The sequence below is a fragment of the Diceros bicornis genome, chromosome 14, assembly GCF_020826845.1.
Source record: "Diceros bicornis minor isolate mBicDic1 chromosome 14, mDicBic1.mat.cur, whole genome shotgun sequence".
NCBI lineage: Eukaryota > Metazoa > Chordata > Mammalia > Perissodactyla > Rhinocerotidae > Diceros > Diceros bicornis.
The window spans coordinates 55,975,215-55,994,400 of NC_080753.1; the positions used below are offsets into that span (position 1 = coordinate 55,975,215).

Genomic DNA, 19,186 nt, shown 5'->3' on the forward strand with positions numbered 1-19,186 from the left:
CAGGATAAGGGGGGACTACTGTAGTCCTGTCAGGGTAATATGATATTCACATTCATAATTATAATGCAAAGGAGATTATAAAATGATAAAAAAGAAGTTACAACAAAGGTTTCCAAAAGTGTACAATTAAAAAAAAAAAGGATCAGGAAAAGCTTCCTAAATGACGAGCCATTGAATGCAGAACCTATTAAGGCCACTATTTAAATGGGAGAGATGGAGGAAAAAGACCCAAGTAAACAGAATGACATGAATAAAAGGACCAAACGCAGGAATATAAGGTTTTTCTGGAGTGTCCCTTCCAGGGAAGGCAGCAGTGGGAAATGATAGTGAGGTGATATGGGTGACACTGAGGTGACATCCAACAGGGATATGCTGATATCCAACATGCCATGTTGAGATGTTGATACTGAAGAATTCAATAAGCTGTTGAAACTCCCTGAAGCTTTTGGGATTGAGAAGTTATTCTTAGAGCTATGCCTTAAAAAGGAAAATATGTCAAGAGTGTTAGAATAGTTTGAAGAGGGAGAGTTGGGCCAGAGAGACCACTTGGATGGGTTTAACAATCTACTTGAGAGGCAAGACGGGTCGGAGTTAGAGCGGCAGTGATGGGAATGGGAAGGGTGATACTCACCAGAAACCTATCACAGTCAGAATGTACAGAATGTGCTGATTAGATATGGGGGGCCTGGACGGGGGAAGCTGGCCAACGTGGGGAACGGTGGTGCCAGCCACAGAGATTCTGAAGCGGGTTTATGGAGAGTAGGGAGACGGAAGGGGGAGCATGTCAGCAGGTGCCAGTGGGAGCCTCAGGAAGAGATATCCGAAAGACAGGCAGAAACGTGGGAGAGGGCCTGGGGAGTGTGGAGGGTTATGGTTCCTCAGTACAGAAATGGTGATGAGCTGTAGACGTCACTGTAAACGTCATCAAGTGAGAAAGAAGAGTATGAGCCAAAAAGCAAACTGAGGAAAGACTGGAGGGGATGTTGACTGAAAACTTCAATTTCCCAGATTCTAAATTTCACTGAGAATAGCAGCTCTAAAGTCAACTATTATCCAAATCCCCATTCAATAGCTGGTAACCAAGAATATGAAAAGGACAGAATTATTCACTTAAATGCAAGTTTCTCAAAGAGGGGACTATAAAAGCAATGCCCTTTAACACATTTGGCGACATGACAGCCTTTTCATAATGTTGGAGCCGTAGCTCAAAGTTCTTTGACAGAGTATTGGTCAGACTACTGGCTTCAGTCTTTGATAATTATCTCTTCATAGCACTCTTACCCCATCTGCCTTCCTAAGTAAAAACGACTTTTATTTTTTTAATTGAGGTAACGTTGGTTTAAAATATTATACAGATTTCCGGTGCACAACGTTGTAATTCAACTTCCATATATACCACAGCGTGCTCACCACCAAAAGTCTAGTTTCCATCCATCACCATACAATTGACCCCCTTTACCCATGTCACCCTCACCCCACCCTTCTTCCTCTCTGGTAACCACCAATCTGTTGTCAGCTTTGAGTTTTTGTCTTGTTTTGTTTGTTTGTTTGTTTTGTTTTGTTTTTTATATTCCATCTATGAGTGAGGTCATATGGTATTTGTCTTTCTCTTTCTGACTTATTTCACTTAGCATAATATCCTCAAGGTCCATCCATGTTGTTGCAAATGGCAAGATTTCATCTTTTTATGGCTGAGTAGTATTCCATTGTATATAGATACCACATCTTCTCTATCCATTCATCCGTTGATGGGCACTTAGGTTGTTTCTATATCTTGGCTATTATAAATAATGCTGCAATGAACATAGAAGTGCATATATCTTTTCAAATTAGTGTTTTTGTATTCTGTGGATAAACACCCAGCAGTGGAATAGCTGGATGATACAGTAATTCTATTCTTAATTTTTTGAGGAATCTCCATACTGTTTTCCATAGTGGCTGCACCAATTTACACTCCCACCAGCAGTGTATGAAGGTTCTCTTTTCTCCACATCCTCGCCAACACTTATTTCTTGTCTTTTTAATGATAGCAATTCTAATAGGTGTGAGGTGATAGCTCATTGTGGTTTTGATTTGCATTTCCCTAATAATTACTGCTGTTGAATATCTTTTTATGTGCCTGTTGGCCACCTGTATATCTTCTATGGAAAAATGTCTATTCAGATCCTCTTCTAGAAAAGAAAGATTCTGTACACTGCATAGTGAATGGGGGACAGGACATTGGATTAGAAGTAAGATGATCTGAATTTGTGCCCTGACTTTGCCAGTTACCAGCTGTTCAATAAATTCAACCAATATTTAGAGAAGGTATACATCCTACAGGGAGGTTAAGTTGCAAAGTCAGTGAGTAAAAGGAAAACAACATACAATTAAAATTCATCTGAAGAAATCCCTGGGGAATATTCCACATTAAGATGACACAGATTGTCTCCATAATTCCAACATGGCCAATTTTCCTTTTAATCTCGGTCCAGGTGGTGGTTTCTTCTAATGAGCACCAGATGAAGAAGTTGGCTGGAGCTGAGGAGCTATGTTATGAGATACACACTGTCTCTTTAACAGTAGTAAGCCATGAGAACCAAGTCCATCCTGGGAACAAGCAAAATCCTTGTTTCACCTCACACTCACTCTGGACCCCAGATGTATTGGTTGGAATGGAGGATAGGGTGGGATGGCCAAAAACGTTTAAACGTACATGCAGTGTGTGTGTGTGTGTGTGTGTGTGTGTGAATACAGCTGAGTTTGTGCAAGTTAAATGAATACAAGCTGGGCCTCCCTTGTATTGAGCATTGCTCACGCACCAGGGGTTGTGTCAGGTATAAGGAAAACAGAAATTGGCAGGTGCAGGTGCTACCCTTGTCGCTCAGCCTAGAAGGCCACTAGGAAGACAGACAGCGCTGCAAGACTGATAAGAGCACAACGTGACACAGGAGGAGCGAGTCCACAGGCATGAGAATGTGAAAGGCTTTTTAGAGAATGTGACTCTAAGCTGAATCTCAAAAGAAAAGCACACATCAGTCAGATGAGGGAGAGGGAGGAAGGCATTCCAGAGCATCCTGGCTGGGGACTGGCATGAGTCGAGGCAGGGAGACTGGAAGTGGCACCTTTGGGACCTACAAGTCATCTGGTAGAGCTGGGGTGCAGAAAGGGATGGGGAACACAGATAGAAAAGGCACTGGAAAGGCCAAGGGGCCAGACTGCAAAGAGCTCCCTGTGCCCAATGAAGGGGCCAGGATGTTGCGCTGAGGTGATGGGGATCCACAGAAGTTTTCTACGAAGGAGAGAGATGTGATCATGTGATCGAGGTGTATTTTTATGAAGGTCTTCCTGTTACTGGAGGATGGGTTAAAGCAGGCTGACAATGGACTCAGGAAAAGTAGTTAGAAAGAAATTAGACTATTGAAGGAGAGAGAGGAAGAGAGATGGATGGCAGCCCCAGAAACGGTGAGGAGGCCAAAAGCCAGATCCAATTTATTGCCTGTTTACTCTGTACCCGGCACTATGCCAAGCACTTGCACACACCATCTTTGCTTCTTCTGCCAATAACCCTATGAACGTGGTGCTGCCAGATCATGTCATCCCTGTGGCCTTCACACAAGGGCCTTGCCCACCTCATGCCAGGTCTAGCCCTCACCCTCGCTCACTGGGCCACAGCCACACTGGCTGCTTTTCTGGCTCCTGAACACACAGAGCTCTTGCTCACCTCAGGACCTTTGCAATCCCCAGTCCCTCTGCCTGGAACCTCTTTCCCAAGTGCACGACTGGCTCGTTCTCATTTTAGAGGTGCAGGTTATGAGCCGCTTTTGCCAAGAAGCCTTCCCTGACCCACCCCGTTTAAAGTAGGTCCCCTCCTGTATCAACCTGCATTTACTTCATAGCTCTTATAATAATCTCTAATTATCTTGTCTATTTTTTATTATCTGTTTCCCACCTCTAGAATATATACTCCGTGAGAGTAGGGGCCTTACGTGTCTTATTCACTACTATATCCCAGTACTTAGCATGGTGTCTAGGTGCTCAACAAATATTTATTGAATGAATATCCATTTTATAGATGAAGAATATAATAATAACAATAATAAAAACTAACATTTATTTGTTCTTTTTTTTTTGTTTTTTGTTTTTTGTTTTTGTGAGGAAGATTGGCCCGGCCCTAAGCTAACATCCATTGCCAATCATCCTCTTTTTTGCTGAAGAAGACTGTGCCTTCTAACATCTGTGCCTGTTTTCCTCTATTTTAGATATGGGACACTGCCACAGCATGGCTTAATGAGCAGTGTGTATGTGCATGCCCGGATCCAAACCCGTGATCCCTGGGCCTCTGAAGTGGAGCGCGCGGACTTAAGCACTGCACCACCGGGCCAGCCCCAAAACTAACATTTAAAATACGTGCTGAGCACTGGTCCAACTCATTTATGCCTCACATATTTGATATAAATAGTACTATTTTCCCCATTTTATAGATAGGGAAACTGAGGCTCCCAAATTTAGGTAACTTCCAAGGTCACACAGCTTGTAAACGGCAGAGCAGGGATTCAAATTCAGGCAGTCTGGCTCCAGGGTCCGTGCTTTCAATATCTATGCTGCACTGCTACTCCAAGTGCGAGCTTTATAAACATCAGGTCACATGGCTGGTGACGGAGGAGCTAGGATTCCAACCTGCTTCTCTCCAACTCTGGAATCCAAGCTCCAGGGAAAGCCAGGTCGACAGGGATAGGAGTGGTGGGAGCCAATGAGAGTGAGAACCCGGCCTGTAGGGCTGAGCGAACACAGGATGCTGTTGAATTCAGGGGCACACAAGGGTGAGAGCATGAGTTGAGCTCTGAGCGTGTGGAAGGATGCCCGCACACTCTCTCATTTACTGAGTTTCCTGCTTTTGGAGCAGGGCCCTTACTCAACCCCTCTGATCCCATCTTCCTACTTGTAAAATATGGATTTAAGTGCAGACCAGACAAGATTCTTGTGAAGATTAAACTGAGATAATGCAGAGCTATACGCAGCTGTTCTGTAAACAATAGTTCCCTCATCTTTCCTGAACCTTCTGCTCACATGAAAAAGCCAAAAATTCTGGGGAAATGGGCTAACTATCAAGATGATATAAGGAACAAGAGAGAAAATTCTCTGGTCCATTATATAATCATTCCACAAGTTTAATAAGACTTAGTATTAGCTACGTTTCATCTTCTGAAGACTTGCAGTTATTACAATAATTAAATGAAGAATTTGTAAAACTAGATTTTCTTTAATCTAAGTGTATATCATAAGTCTTACTTGTCCTTTCCATAGATGTTTCTTTTTATTCTTATTTCTTGCTAGACATATAAAATATTTGTCTTTGGACAAGTCACGTATTTTAATCTTAAATTTTCTCATCTGCAAAATGGGAACAATAGTCTTCCTCTTATAGAGTTCTTATAAGGACTAAAGGAGATAATGTATAAGAAATCCTTTTGCAAACTACTATCCAAATATAATAAAGGAACATTATTACACATGTTTTTATAAGGGAAAAGGGGTATGCTTATTGAGATCAGGCCACTTCCACAAAGGTAATTGCAATTGTGTTCTCCAAGTTAAAATTGCTCAAGTGCTGAAAGCTATACATCTCATGAAATCTTGCCCCTCTAAGAGCCCGTGGAGATGCTCACTAACAACTCTGTGCCTGCAGGACAAGGAACCATCCTGCAGCAGATGTGTGATTTTGTGTGCCCAGCATCTTTCTAAGGAACCGTCCTCCACCATAGCCTGTCCCTCACCTCTAGCTCGAGGGTGGGAAAGTGACCTGAGAAAGGCTGGTGAGCATTCTTCATCGCTCTGATTTGTTTAGGGATTTGCAGGACAATCTGAGCACTCCCTGAGCTGTTGTGGGAACTATCAGGTGCAAGACTTTCTTTTCTCCCAGAGTGCCAGCTGTCAGAACCAAGTACCCAGAGCTATGTCTGGCCATCTCCAACACCATGTGGGGAGCACTTGCCTGAACGAGGCCAAGAGGGGGAGGCAGAGAGATAGGGTGACCAACTTGTCCCAGTTTCCCTGGGACTTTCCTGGTTTTAGCACTGAGAGTTTCATGCCCAGGAACCCCCCTCAGACCTGGGCAAACAGGGATAGTTGGTCACCTCGCAGAGATGACCTGGCAAGAAAGAGTCCTAAATATATTGTTTCTACCCTTGATCCAGCTTTATTTGGAGCCCCTCCGTAAGCATCTCAATTCTGTGACCCAGTAAGTTCTGGTGTCTGTTTTAGCAACTTTGAGCTGTGTTTCTGTCACTTGCAACTTAAAGGGTCATCACACTCTCCCAAAGAATGTGCACATATAAATAAAACTCAAAGTTAAAAAAGTAAAATAAATCGAAGTAGGAAACACGCTATTTTTAGAATCAAAAAATGAGGAGGGGCCGGCCCGGTGGTGCAAGCGGTTGGGTGCGCGCGCTCCGCTGCGGCGGCCCGGGGTTCGCTGGTTCGGATCCCGGGCGCGCACCGACGCACTGCTTGGTAAGCCATGCTGTGGCGGCGTCCCATATAAAGTGGAGAAAGATAGGCACCGACGTTAGCCCAGGGCCGTCTTCCTCAGCGAAAAAAAGAGGAGGATTGGCGGATGTTAGCTCAGGGCTGATCTCCTCACCAAAAAAAAAAAAAAAAAATGAGGAAATGTGACCATGCGGTTACTTCTGAGGTTGAGATAAATGTATTTGACAAAAGCTCTCTGAAAAAAAAAATGTATACAAAATGGAAAAAGGAAGAGAGGCAAATGAAAACATTCTTATGGAAAAAAAACATCATGGCATGAGAAAGGTCAGAGTAATACATGAGCAAAAATTCAAAAGAATGGACTTATGCAGGGAGAGGGAAAAAGTGGCTGTAGCCAAAGGATGTAGCAGCTTTGCCTATTCATTCGCGATGACCTGCCCTGAAGTGAGACATGAAGACAGTGTAGTCATGGGAATGGACTTCGAGAAAACAAGACCAGCAGCAGTTTCTGCAGATACTAAACAATTTCACAAGACTTAAAGCAAAAGTTTAAATGGCCTCTGGCACTCTGCCCAGGGGCAGGCAGGCAAAAGAAAATGCTATAGGAATAACCAGAAAAGCTAGAGAAAATGGGCTTTTCTTAAGGTGACATATAGCAATGATTATAAAGATCTGAAAAGTCAGAAAATACAAGTGTGCACCAGAATTCAGGGGGAGCTATCCTATCAGAGCCTAATAGTCTGTAGTGTGAGTCTGAGAAATTTGTGCTCCTGGAGGGTTTCTTGTGAGTGTATGGCTGGATGGGAGATGTCTAGACAATTCGTCTGTACATGAGCCACGCAGGATCGAATGACAGCCACTCTGCTTGGCCTCCTCTGAAGAGGGATATGATACTGGGGCCTGAAGGTACTCTCCAGCCCCTTCCATCACCATTTCTAATTCTAACGTAGTATGGAAACACCTTAAGGGTTGAAAACCTAGAGAGAAGTTATTTTCTCAATAGAAAGACAACATGAAAAAAATTAAAAAGCAGTGTGAAGAGATGTGATTTAGTGCTGCCTCTATGAACATCCTTTCTATTGAGTCTCACCAATTTTATTTTATTTTATTTATTTATTTTTTTGGTGAGGAAGATTGGCCCTGAGCTAACATCTGTTGCCAGTCTTCCTCTTTTTGCTGAGGAAGATGGGCTCTGAGCTAACATCTGAGCTCCCATCACTATTTTGTATATGGGACACTGCCGCAGCATGGATTGAGGAGCAGTGCCTTGGTCCACGCCCGGGATTCGAATCTTCGAACCCCAGGCCACCAAAGCAGAACACGTGAACTTAAGCACTACGCTACTGGGCTGGCCCGAGTCTCACCAATTTTAAACTATTTCCCCTTTGTCTTCTGATATCATCTAATTACAAGGTGCTAATTATTTTCTTGGTCGTGCTACTCTTGTGGGTGTTTGGGGGAACCTGAGACGTCTTTCTAACAGACACTTTAATTTAGGATGTTTAGGAGAAAGAGAGAAAGAATCTTTGAGGGAGGAAAGGAACAGCACTATCTGTAGTTGCACATTTGCAAAAAAGATGTTTACTCTGTATTTACCAAAGGACTTTCCCCCTTAAAACACGACATTGAAAATAGAGGGGTTGATATGGTTAAAGGCTGTCTGGTCATAAAGAACCAGATTCACACACCAAATCGTGAATCACAAAGAGTGCTCAGGCGTAAAATCACTGGAGTTACTGGAGAGTGTGACTGAATTTTGTATTGCCTTTGAAGATGGAGATAATCCAACATGGGGGCTAGTTTGATGGTTTATTTTCTTTAAATCACTGGTAATTCTGGAAGGCCCCACCTACAAGCAGGATATCCTGCTGCTTTCTCTGTGAACCAGGGTGCCATCCAGAGTCTCAGAAAGGAAGGAGACAAAGCCCCAGGAAATGTCATGTGATCCTGAAAAGCATCCCTTGCAGAATCAGACCTTCCAGACTGCTGACATGGGCAGTGCTCGCCTTCCTCTCTGGAGAGATGCTCTCTTTGCAGAGCTCTCACCTCCAACTTCCTGCAAGGGAAATGCAGTGCATTCGCAAAGGCTAAAGGGTAACTCAGAATCCAGACTCCCCAGCATTTCTGCCTTTCTACAAGTTCCTACGAGCCACATGCTAGGTGTTTACGTGGTTCTGGGCATTGTGTCTTCTGCAAAGAAAGCGTATGTAGGAATGAAAGGAGTCTTGCTACCCGGGCCCTCATTTTGTAGCTGGGGAGATCTGAGGTTCCAAGAGGTTATGGGATTTACATGGGGTCACACAGTCGCTGTGAGAGGGCAGAAGCCAGCATGCCACACCGCATACCTATACCAGAGCATGAAGGGTTTTCTCTCTTGCACCCATCTAGGTATAATTCTTGCTCTCCCGCCTAGTCTATTTAACTAGAGCTGGAAAGGAGAAGGGGGCTAAGAAAAGAAAAAGGAGGCTGAAAGATTCTTTTTCCTTGATTTTCTTAGATTGATTTGACATTGATAAGACTGACCACCCTTTGGTCAAAGTAATCACAGACACTTACTATTAACCAAAACCCATGTTTTCTTCTTTTAAAAAAGTGACAATTGGGGGCTGGCCCCATGGTGTCGTGGTTAAGTTCAGCACATTCCTCTTTGGTGGCCCAGGTTCGCAGGTTCGGGTCCTGGGCGCAGACCTACAACACTCGTCAGCCATGCTGTGGCGGCGACCCACATATAAAGTAGAGGAAGACTGGCACAGATGTCAACTCAGGGCTAATCTTCCTCAAGCAAAAGATGAGGAAGATTGGCAACAGATGTTAACTCAGGGCTAATTGTCCTCAGCAAAAAAAAAAGAAAATAAAAAGCAACAATTCAGGCTTTTGCCTGAAATGCCTTCATCTCACTGCAATATCTAAGGAACCACGTGACTAGTACCAAACTTTTATAAATCTTAAGAGAATAGTGAAAACAGAAAGGGAATAAGTATTTAAATATGAAAATCAGCCACTAAGTATCTAATGCTTCCAAATTATATGCCAATGATGGAAACATCAGATAAAAGGTGAAAAGATGGTGGCCATAGGGAGACGGAGGTCAGGAAAGAGAGAACGCACAGTCCAAGAGCAAGCCCTGTTCACCAGGCCAGTCAGCCTGGGACTCAGAGCCCAAACACGGTATTTTCCAGAGAATGCTGGTGTGTTTATCGTCCAGCAGGCCCTGCCCTGCAGCCTGAGAGCACCTACCAGTGTTTCCAACTTGGCAGTACCCCAACAACGAGAACAATGATTGCTTTTCTCTTGCTATAATAATGCTGTCGAGTTCATCAGAGATCCATTTTGCATTTTTCATTGAGTCCAAAGCATGTTTCCTTCAGAAGAAATCCTATCATGTTTTATACAGTTTTAAAAATAATTGATCTGGTCCATTAGTAAAGGTAGAAATGTTTTGATGCAAAAGAAAGGAGCTTCTCCTAGAATCTCATTATTTATCTGAAGTAAAACACATAGCTTTTTAAAAAGCTCTATACCTATAATATGGTACATGCATGAGTCCAAGTACTTCTCAGCTCACTGGGTCGCAGGGAGACAGCTGTGGTGCCATAGTAAAGCCTCAGGCTTTGCCATTCATTCATTCACTCACCTAATATATATTTCCTGAGCATTTACTATGTATTCTAAGCATTGAGGATACAGCAACTAACAAGACAGAAAATGACCCGACTTCATGGAACTAACGCAGAGGGGCCAAGAAGAAACTCACGCAAATAAACAAATATGAAAATTCCAGATGGTAATAAATTCTTTGAAGGAAAAACGAGGTGGGGGCTTAGCTCAGCTTCTCTGAGCTGGCAACAACTGGATGATAAGAAGGAGCCTGTGAAGGTCTAGGGGGAGGCAGGTGTCCAGCCAAGGCAAAGTCCCTGGGGTTAGAGCAACTTTGACCAATTTGGGGAGAAGAAAGAACACCACTGGGGATTGAGAACAATAACATCTATTGTGGTAAAGATTTAATAAGATGATGAATGCAAAAGAACATGAGGAACTGCAAAGCAATACCACTGAAAGGTATTATTTGGCCAAGCTAGAATATTGTATTATCACATAAAGAACTTCATTCTGCGTTTAGAAAGGATTAGGGTAAGAAGTGTATATTTCAGTCTTCATCTTCTACTTCTAATAAAAAGGTGCAGGCTCTTGAAAAGCCCTTCCCAATATGGCACATCGCCATCACGGGAAATATGGAATCTCACATACCTGGAATCCTATTGAGCGTCACCCAAAAATGTTCATCAGGACTGAAGGTGTCTTTGGACCACTGGAGCAAATCAACAGCCCGTGGGTCATGGAGAACAAAGTTGGAAAACTCTCTTGATAGAGCAACATAGGCAGAGCCAAAGTAAATGGTGAGGTTATGGGGAGGAGGCGGTTTCAAGGCTGTGGTTCTTATCATGTAGGAAAGCTCTTTGCCCAGGTGCTCTCGGTGGACATATTTAGTCCGTCCAATGGCATGAGCTGGGGGCAGCACCCCTGGGGTGATGTTTTTCCCTTTAAATCCTTTCAGATACTGAACTATTTCCTTGTTGGTTTTCAGGGGGAAATCTTGCCCACAGGTGTTGATGGTGTACTTCCACGGAACCTCTGAGGCCGCAAGATCTTTGATGCAGTTCAGGTCAGCCTGGAGCCTGGAAATCCCACCGTAGACAACTGGCTCCATCCTGGAAGCCAGGAAAGCATTGGAGAAGCAGCTCAGCAGTTGTTGCACCGCATCTTTAAATTCAACTGTCGCTTTTTCATCCACATGAACACAGTAGACATTCTGAGGCATGTAAATAGCTCTGAAGAGCCTTGCAAAGGTATCAAAATCGTGATGGATGACCATCGTATATGCCAGAGGAAATTCAGCTTCTTCTTTAGATAAAGGGGCCGTGATATAGTGGCTTTGGATCAGGTATTCCTTGCAAGAAGACTTCTCATATATCCTTAGTTTGTTTCTCCACAGGAAAGGTGTTTTCCCCTTGATAAAGGATGTGCAAACTTGATTCAGCATCAAAGTGTCCGAGTTATTTAGCCTCTGGAAGCTTTGCTCCCCCCCAAAATTGAACACATAGAACACGATAAAAATGATTACACAAGAAACAGAAACTATAAAGAGGTAACGCATCGATGAAGGCATGCCTCAAAGAGGAGCGAGATTTCAAAGACGGTCAAAATCTGTAAGTCCTTTCTCAAACTTACTTTGTTCTCTGGGTTCTTATTTTGGTACATACTCCAGTAATTTCTACCCTGAAGGTGACGCTGTGAATTTATTCAGTTTCATCCCGGTAGTCCAGCTGCTGGCTCTCTCCCCATGCTGATATTAGCAACTGATCCCGCCTCTTCTCTGCCTCTCTCAAACCGCCTTTGTCTAAACCCCAGTAGCAGGTTGCTTAAGCCCAGCCTTTTTCCCTCCCTCTGCCTCCCCACTTGCATCTGCTAGCTGATTCACTAAAACTCCCATAACTCCTCTTCCCCTGCAGATTGAGTTTCTCAGATCTCTTTTCCTTCATTTCCCATGTTTTGTTTCCTCCCTCTTGTTATTGCCATTCAGGGAATTAGCACAGTGAGAGCCAAGGTTGAAATGATGTGTTCTGGCAGGCGCGTCGTTTCCTGCTAGTCACCCGACAGGCTGCGGCTCTCACCCCACTCTTGTTGCTCATGGCAATGATCCACAACCTGATCCCTAGACTCTTCCAGTACAATCCACAGGATACGGCATAGCCTCCATTCTCAAATATGCTGCTGTAATGAAGAAATAACTGAAACGACAAGATCTAAAATAAAAGAAAACCTCATCCATCCTGGCTCCTTTGTGATGCTTTCCGGCCCTGCCCTATCCTTGTTTAGAAAATAATACTTGTTTTAGAAACTAAAACAAGAGCTTGCAGGAGTTCCAGTCCTAGGGGATCCAAAACTGTGGGGCTCCTCATCCTGGGACTTTGAGATTAGGGGACAGCCCCTCTCCGCCCACTTCCAGCATCCACTGTGGTGCTTGTCATAGAATATTGGGGTCAAATGAACAAGTCCTGAGCTATGTCCCCCGATTTAGACGAGACCTTAAAACTTCACTGGAAAGAACGCAAATCCTGGCCACAAATGATGTTCAGATTAGGGGACATAGGGGGTTTAACCACCCAGAGAACATCATCTAATACTCAGAGAAGTGCTTTATACCTGCCCCATTAAGCTTATCGAACACCTAGGAAATGAATATTGTTTTTCTCTACTTGTAAATAGTAGTGTTTTAGCTAAGGAGTATCAAGCACTTTTACTTAGAAGATTCTCATCTTCAACCTTTCGCTTTGCCATCAGCTATTTTTTAATATAGATTAATGTATTTTTTAAAAAATGACTTCTAAAACCCCAATGCAACTACTGCATGCCTTCCCATTTCCCCTCACCATTTACCTGCACTTAACACCTCAGAGCTTCCACCCTATCGCATTAACTCACAATGGAGACTGAGCCCTGCCTCACCCCATGAAGAAATAGTGTCCTTTCCCGTGCTTTCTCTCTGTCCTTTTGAAAAGTCTCTATCTTGCTATTAAGGGAATTAGTAAGATAATATGCTGACTCCTTGTGTTCAGCATAGGTAGGAAAACCAATGCTAAGCCCCCACAATTCAAGGCACCTGAACTCCAACTGAATGACACCCCACTTCCTGAAAACCCTGTAGTTCTTCATTCTTCTAGCTTTCATTGCTCTCATTTTTCATTCTTCCAGCTTGTACATTTATTTTTCTCTCTCCCTTACTAAACTCTCCTAAGACCCATCGCAAACAAACTCTATACAGAACCCACCTTTGGATTTTTGGGCCAAGTGGAAAGAGAAAATGTAGCCATTATATGGACAAAGCAGATCAATCTTAGTGTTTCTATGGAGTAGAGTGAAGAGAATGACCTAAAGTTCATGATCATGGAAAACTCAATCCCAAGCTTCTTTTTTCCAAACAATACCTTTAAATATTAGGTTATTGTATATTCTACTGCAAAACAACAGAGAGTAATTTCAGTATCTAGTTCGGCAAATCCTTCTAGCTTAGAATGAATATTAAAATATCTGCAGTTTGACAAAGTGTTCGGTGTACAGATACATAACTTAATTAGGCCAACAGAGTCTGTTTACATTATTTTTCCAACTGGCCAACAACACAGGGGTTCAGACTTACACAGGCTTAGGGGACAGACATTAATAATGTTGCTATATTAAGAAATACAGATACTAGCCAAATTAGGAACTTTCATAATACTTCTGTGTTCAACTCATTACTTCAAATGGCATTGTTTGTGTGATGAAAATATAGCTGTTTTTCCTCTCTGCGTTTTTGGCTGTCCTTGGCTATTAAAAAGTCCCTACAGGAGAACTTCTTAAAAACCGCTTGTTGCAATAGAAGAATGCTGTTACCTGTCACCTTTTCTTCCTACTAGGCCATACGACCTGCTTATCCAGAACAGACAGACACCATGCGTTTTTTTGCTACTGAGACTGAGCAGTTCAGCCCTCGCTACCTGCCTTTGAGTGCAGGCAAGGACAAAGTCAACACTCGGAGGCCTAGCAACCACACCTTGTCACTCACTTTGGAAGCAATTATTCACGAACTAGCCAATTAACCAGGCTAGACCTGTTTACCCTCCCCTGAGGCCACCTTAAAAGCTTGCTCTTTATTCCATTCAGAAATTTTTATTTTTGGTACATTATTTAAGAACTTTTCCAATTATGAAGCTGTCTAGAACACAGCTCCAAAATGAAGAGGGTATCCTTCATTTGAAATGATAGAAGACTCAGAATCTCAATGAAATAAAAAAACAATCAAAGAGGGAAAAGAATGTCCTCCAACAGCTCAGCAGCTGTGGGCTTTGCTGTGTGAAGGGGACAGGCGGCACTTGCCTGATGCTCTAGGACTAGAGGAGAAGGAGTTGAAGGGAGCTGCTCAACAGAGCGTGCTGCCTGCCAGGCTAAGTCAAACGGGGAGGGAGGTGGCAGCTGTTGCTCTGCTGAAAAACTTGGACTTCATCTTATTGCCAAAGGAGCATCACCAAAGACCTAAGGTGGAGGAGCTCGCCCAGGCAATGCACGCCGACAGGAGGACAGGAACAAGAACAAAATAAATCACGGTGAGAAAGGACACAGCCCGCAAATGCATAATGCACACATTAATAATAATAATAATATTAAATGCAAATAAAGCCTCTTAAACTATGAGGTAAAGGCGCTAGCTGCGCCTTAATTAACAATATTTCCTAGAAACAATTCCAAGGCTCTAGCGAGACTTCAGTCCTGTAGAGATTCACAGAACATCAGGTGCTGCATTGTTTGTTTTTTCTTAAAGAAAGAAATAAAGATAGGGGAAGGATTTAAAGTCCTGGGGTCACTAAGGAATTAATGGACTTGGAATTAGTGGAAAATCTAGATTTATTTTTCCATTCCCGCAATGTTGTAATGTAGAAAAATGTACATTACCTTATTTATACTATTTACCCGTTTATATGTTTTGAATGAATGAATGAATGAATGAATGGAGACCACATCCTCCATGGTTCCAGATGCCCATGGGTAAATGCGCTCTTAACTAGAACTGGGAACAGAGCAATTAGTATCTTCTATGTTGACAAACAAAAACTCTGACCAGGGGCTGGCCTGGTGGCGTAGTAGTTAAGTGTGCGTGCTCCGCTGCAGCAACCCGGGGTTCGCAGGTTCGGATCCCAGACGCAGACCTACACACCTCTTGTCAAGCCATGCTGTGGAGGCGTTCCATATAAAGTAGAGGAAGATGGACACGGATGTTAGCCCAGGGCCAATCTTCCTCAGCAAAAAGAGGAGGATTGACATCGGATGTTACCTCAGGGCTGATTTTCCTCAGAAAAAAAAAACAAACTCTGACTAGATTGACTGACTAGATTAAATGACACTAAAACAATCCACAACTTTTAATCAAATTTCTGGGAGAAACCACGCAAGATGTGTTTTCTCTCATGTGTCAAGGAAATGTCGCCCATTAACTCCCACACTATTACTAACAGGGCATGGTGCAAAAATCAGGAGACTTGGGTTCTAATCACTTTCTACCTTTATATGATTTATATCATTATATCTGAATCATATATGAACCACATATGGTTATATGATCTTAGGCCCTCACCCGCTTCATCTTTTAAAAGGATGTCCTCCGTGGTCCTTTCCAGCTAAAATGAGCTATAATTCAGTGTGTGTAAAGGAGTCCACTAAGCAGCAGTGATGGAATCCAGGGAGTATGAGCAATGGCCCCTGTCCTATAGGAGATTATATCTTCACTAGGATTCAAAATATGGACAGCTGAAAATATAACCAACCAAACAGGGAAGGTTGCGGATCATTTCCAAACAAGGGAATCTCCACTAAATGTTATGGGAGCTCCGAGTTTTCCTGGGGCTGAGATGGTTAGAAAGGGCTTCCGATGGTTAGATTCAGACACTCAGAGCATGGAGAAGGCTTTCCAGTTGGAGAAATTACAAGAGCGAGCAATAACGCAAAAACAGTAAGCCCAATGTGGAGAAATTTCCTGGGGAGAGTTGTGAATCTAGAACTTCTCTGGTGTGGCAGCCGATAAAAACTTTCACATCACTAAACCACGATCTTAAAGGGTTAGAAGGTGAATGCCAGGGAGCAGGGGCTTTGGCCTCCTGTTCTCATTATAATCCAGCAACTCGACCAGGGCCTGACACATACTGCGTTCAGTGTTTTTTCAATAGATCCAGAACCATCTGGGCATCTGAAAAATATAATTTTTAGCTCACTGCTTGCCCACAGTTTTAGTTTATAGATTAAAACAGCATAGGCTAGGAGAGCCCTCCGTGATTTTTTCTTTTAAGGCAATTTCTAGTAATCCAGAGGTGTGATTTTTTTTTTTTAATTCTTTTTTTTTTTTTTTTTGTGAGGAGGACTAGCCCTGAGCTAACATCCGATGCCAATCCTCCCCTTTTTTTCTTGAGGAAGAGTGGCACTGAGCTAACATCCGTGCCCATCTTCCTCTACTTTATATGGGACACCGCCACAGCATGGCTTACCAAGCGGTGTATGGGTGCACGCCCGGGATCCAAACCTGCGAACCCGGAGCGCGCGCACTTAATCGCTTGCCCCACCGGGCCGGCCCCCCAGAGGTGTGATTTTACTGTACCAATCACACCAGTTGGTACTTCCTCTCTTCTCTTTCAGTGTGCGCCTACACACAGGCCTAACGATAAACGTACCCCATCAACATTCAACTCTGTTCACGGTTCCCCATGCATCTTTCCTTTGTTTAATTGCATGTACTAATGTGAACTTCATTATACTTTCATAATTGTTCTGAGACTTGTTTTTCCATTCTCAATTAACTGCTATCCTTTAGCTGGGAAAGAAATTGAGGGGACACATGTTTGAGCAGAAACACTAGATTTATAATGTTAAATACTAACAAAGAGCGCTGAAAGGACTGGCACGGATCAAGTGTGTTGAAGCAGCATTTAGAGGCTAGGTTATATTGCAGAAAAGGTTAGGTAAACAAGGTGAGATTGTATCAGTTCTTGGGCTCGTGGATGGCTGTTCTCTGGAACGTCATTGTTGTGTGGTTTGCTTTGTTATTGAAGCAAGTTGAATGACTCAGGGATTCATTCTTAATTACAAAATATAGGGATTTGTTTTTTCTTCTTGAATTAAGAGTAATTAACAAGAAAGTAGAGAATGGTGACAATGCAATTCACTTTGGACAGCCAATTAAACAATTCTATTCTGGGTGGCCGGATGATTTGTAAATGGAATGTGGTTTTCTTTCTTTCTTTTTTTTTTTTAAATCATGATGATCACAATGCTAAAGAGAAGAAGAAAGAAGATATTTCTAAAGCACTTCAACTAAAACAACAATTCCGCCGTAACTGAGGAATCTTCCAGTGGGGTTCACTGGGGAAAATGTACCTTCTCCTGGGAATCAATCATTTTACTTTCTACACCATTCATCTAATTAGCAACAGAAGAAGTTGTTGTCTAGATCACGGAACCCAAAGCATTATTTCCAACTCTCATTTCAGAGCGGGGAAGAAGTTTAACACACAGAATTTTAAAGGCCTAGGGGGCAGGTCCAGAAGGCGGTCCTGCTAGACCATATCATCATAGCATGAGCTGAAGCAATCTGCATCTGATTTTGATGTAGCAAAGGTATCATGGAAACAATTCCTGGATACTGAAGGATGCTAAGCAAATACTTGCAAAAGACATCATACACAGATTCAGATAGGCAAATGTCAGAGCATGCGCAGATAGGCGGCAATCTTCTGGTTGCATGAACATAGCAAGTAAAAATGTGAAGAGTCTGAAATCTAGGGGCTTAGAAAGTGAAAAATAAATGGTCCCAAATAAGTCACAGCCAATTCACTTTTCAAGATGAAACTTACCACTGAATTTACATGTGGAAGTTAATTGCTTAACCCTGGAAGAATAACTGACACTATTGTTTTACCAAAACATTTGTTTCTAAAAGTATTCAGCCAGACTAGGTATATATGTGGCTTGGGGATAAGGACAGTTCAGATTAAAAGTTTATAACCTTCTGTTTAACATCTTATCACTGGAAGGGTTGTTAAAACACAAATTGCAGGGCCCCCACTCCAAGAGGTCAGTAAGTTCCAGGTGGAACTTAATAATTTGCATTTCTAACAAGGTCTTGTGACCAAAGTTTGAAAACCAATAGACCAGAGACCAAAATTCTTGTTTTTTCTCAATGACCCCCTGATCTATTTTCCTTTGACCAAGTGATATACTGTAAAACAAAACAAAACAAAACAACCAGTGTTTCAGGATAAATAATACTATACAATTTGGAAATACTAAATAAATATAAACTCAAATGGTGGATGTTCACTCTGATCCCTTGAGTAAAATTTACTATGGAAAGCTAATCAGTGCTCCTAGGAAGAAGGGAAGAAAATGGATATACAGAAAGGTGCTAGTGCTGTTACTTGAATGAGGCAAATGCTTGCAAGACTCCTAGTTGCAAGTCTCTCCAGCCCCAAACACGATCTCCAATTTACTGTACACAGCGAGCACACTCAGTCTTTCACAAAACATGGAACAGGATTATTTACCGACAATCACTGCTATTTTGAGCATCTAGTGTGCTATAAACTGAATTAGAGGAGGGTGTGGGAGAAGGATAAAAAAATAAATAAATAAATGAGAAAAAGGCAGAAAATACCAGGTATTGATGTAGCTGTGGAGCCCCTGGGCTACTCGAGCACTGCGGGTGGACTTGTGCATTGGTACCACTCTGGAAAACTGGCGATGTCTACTGAAGTCGAGCACAGGCATATCCTACGACCAGCAATTCCTGTCCCAGGTATTCACTCAACAGATATGCGTACGTGTTTATCGAAAGACATAGCGCTCCATATTCACTGCAGCCATATTAATAACAGACCAAAACGCCCACCAACAGTTATTATGTAGCAGGGTTTCTCAATCTTGGCACTACTGGCATTTTGGGTTGCATGCTTTGTTGTAGGGGCTTTCCTGTGCATTGTAGGATGTTTATCGGCATGCCTGGTCTCTCCGCACTAAATGCTGGTAGTACCCCTTGCCCCCCCCAACCAAAAATACCTCTAGATATTGCCAAATATTCCCTAGTGAGCAAAATCGTCCCTCCCCACTTTACACACCTCTTTCTCTCTATACAGCAATG

The 19,186-nt window shown here is 42.7% G+C and overlaps 2 protein-coding genes across 5 annotated transcripts in view; both read right to left on the reverse strand.

The window, feature by feature from the left end:
- The window catches only part of LOC131414151 (N-acetyllactosaminide beta-1,6-N-acetylglucosaminyl-transferase), a 126,099-nt gene that overhangs the window by 47,481 nt on the left and 59,432 nt on the right, over window positions 1–19,186 (reverse strand). The window lies entirely within an intron of this gene.
- LOC131414153 (N-acetyllactosaminide beta-1,6-N-acetylglucosaminyl-transferase-like) lies at window positions 10,709–11,829 on the reverse strand. Its single transcript, XM_058555283.1, has one exon. It carries the CDS (start codon window positions 11,633–11,635, stop codon window positions 10,709–10,711), a length of 927 nt encoding a protein of 308 aa, XP_058411266.1. The 5' UTR covers window positions 11,636–11,829.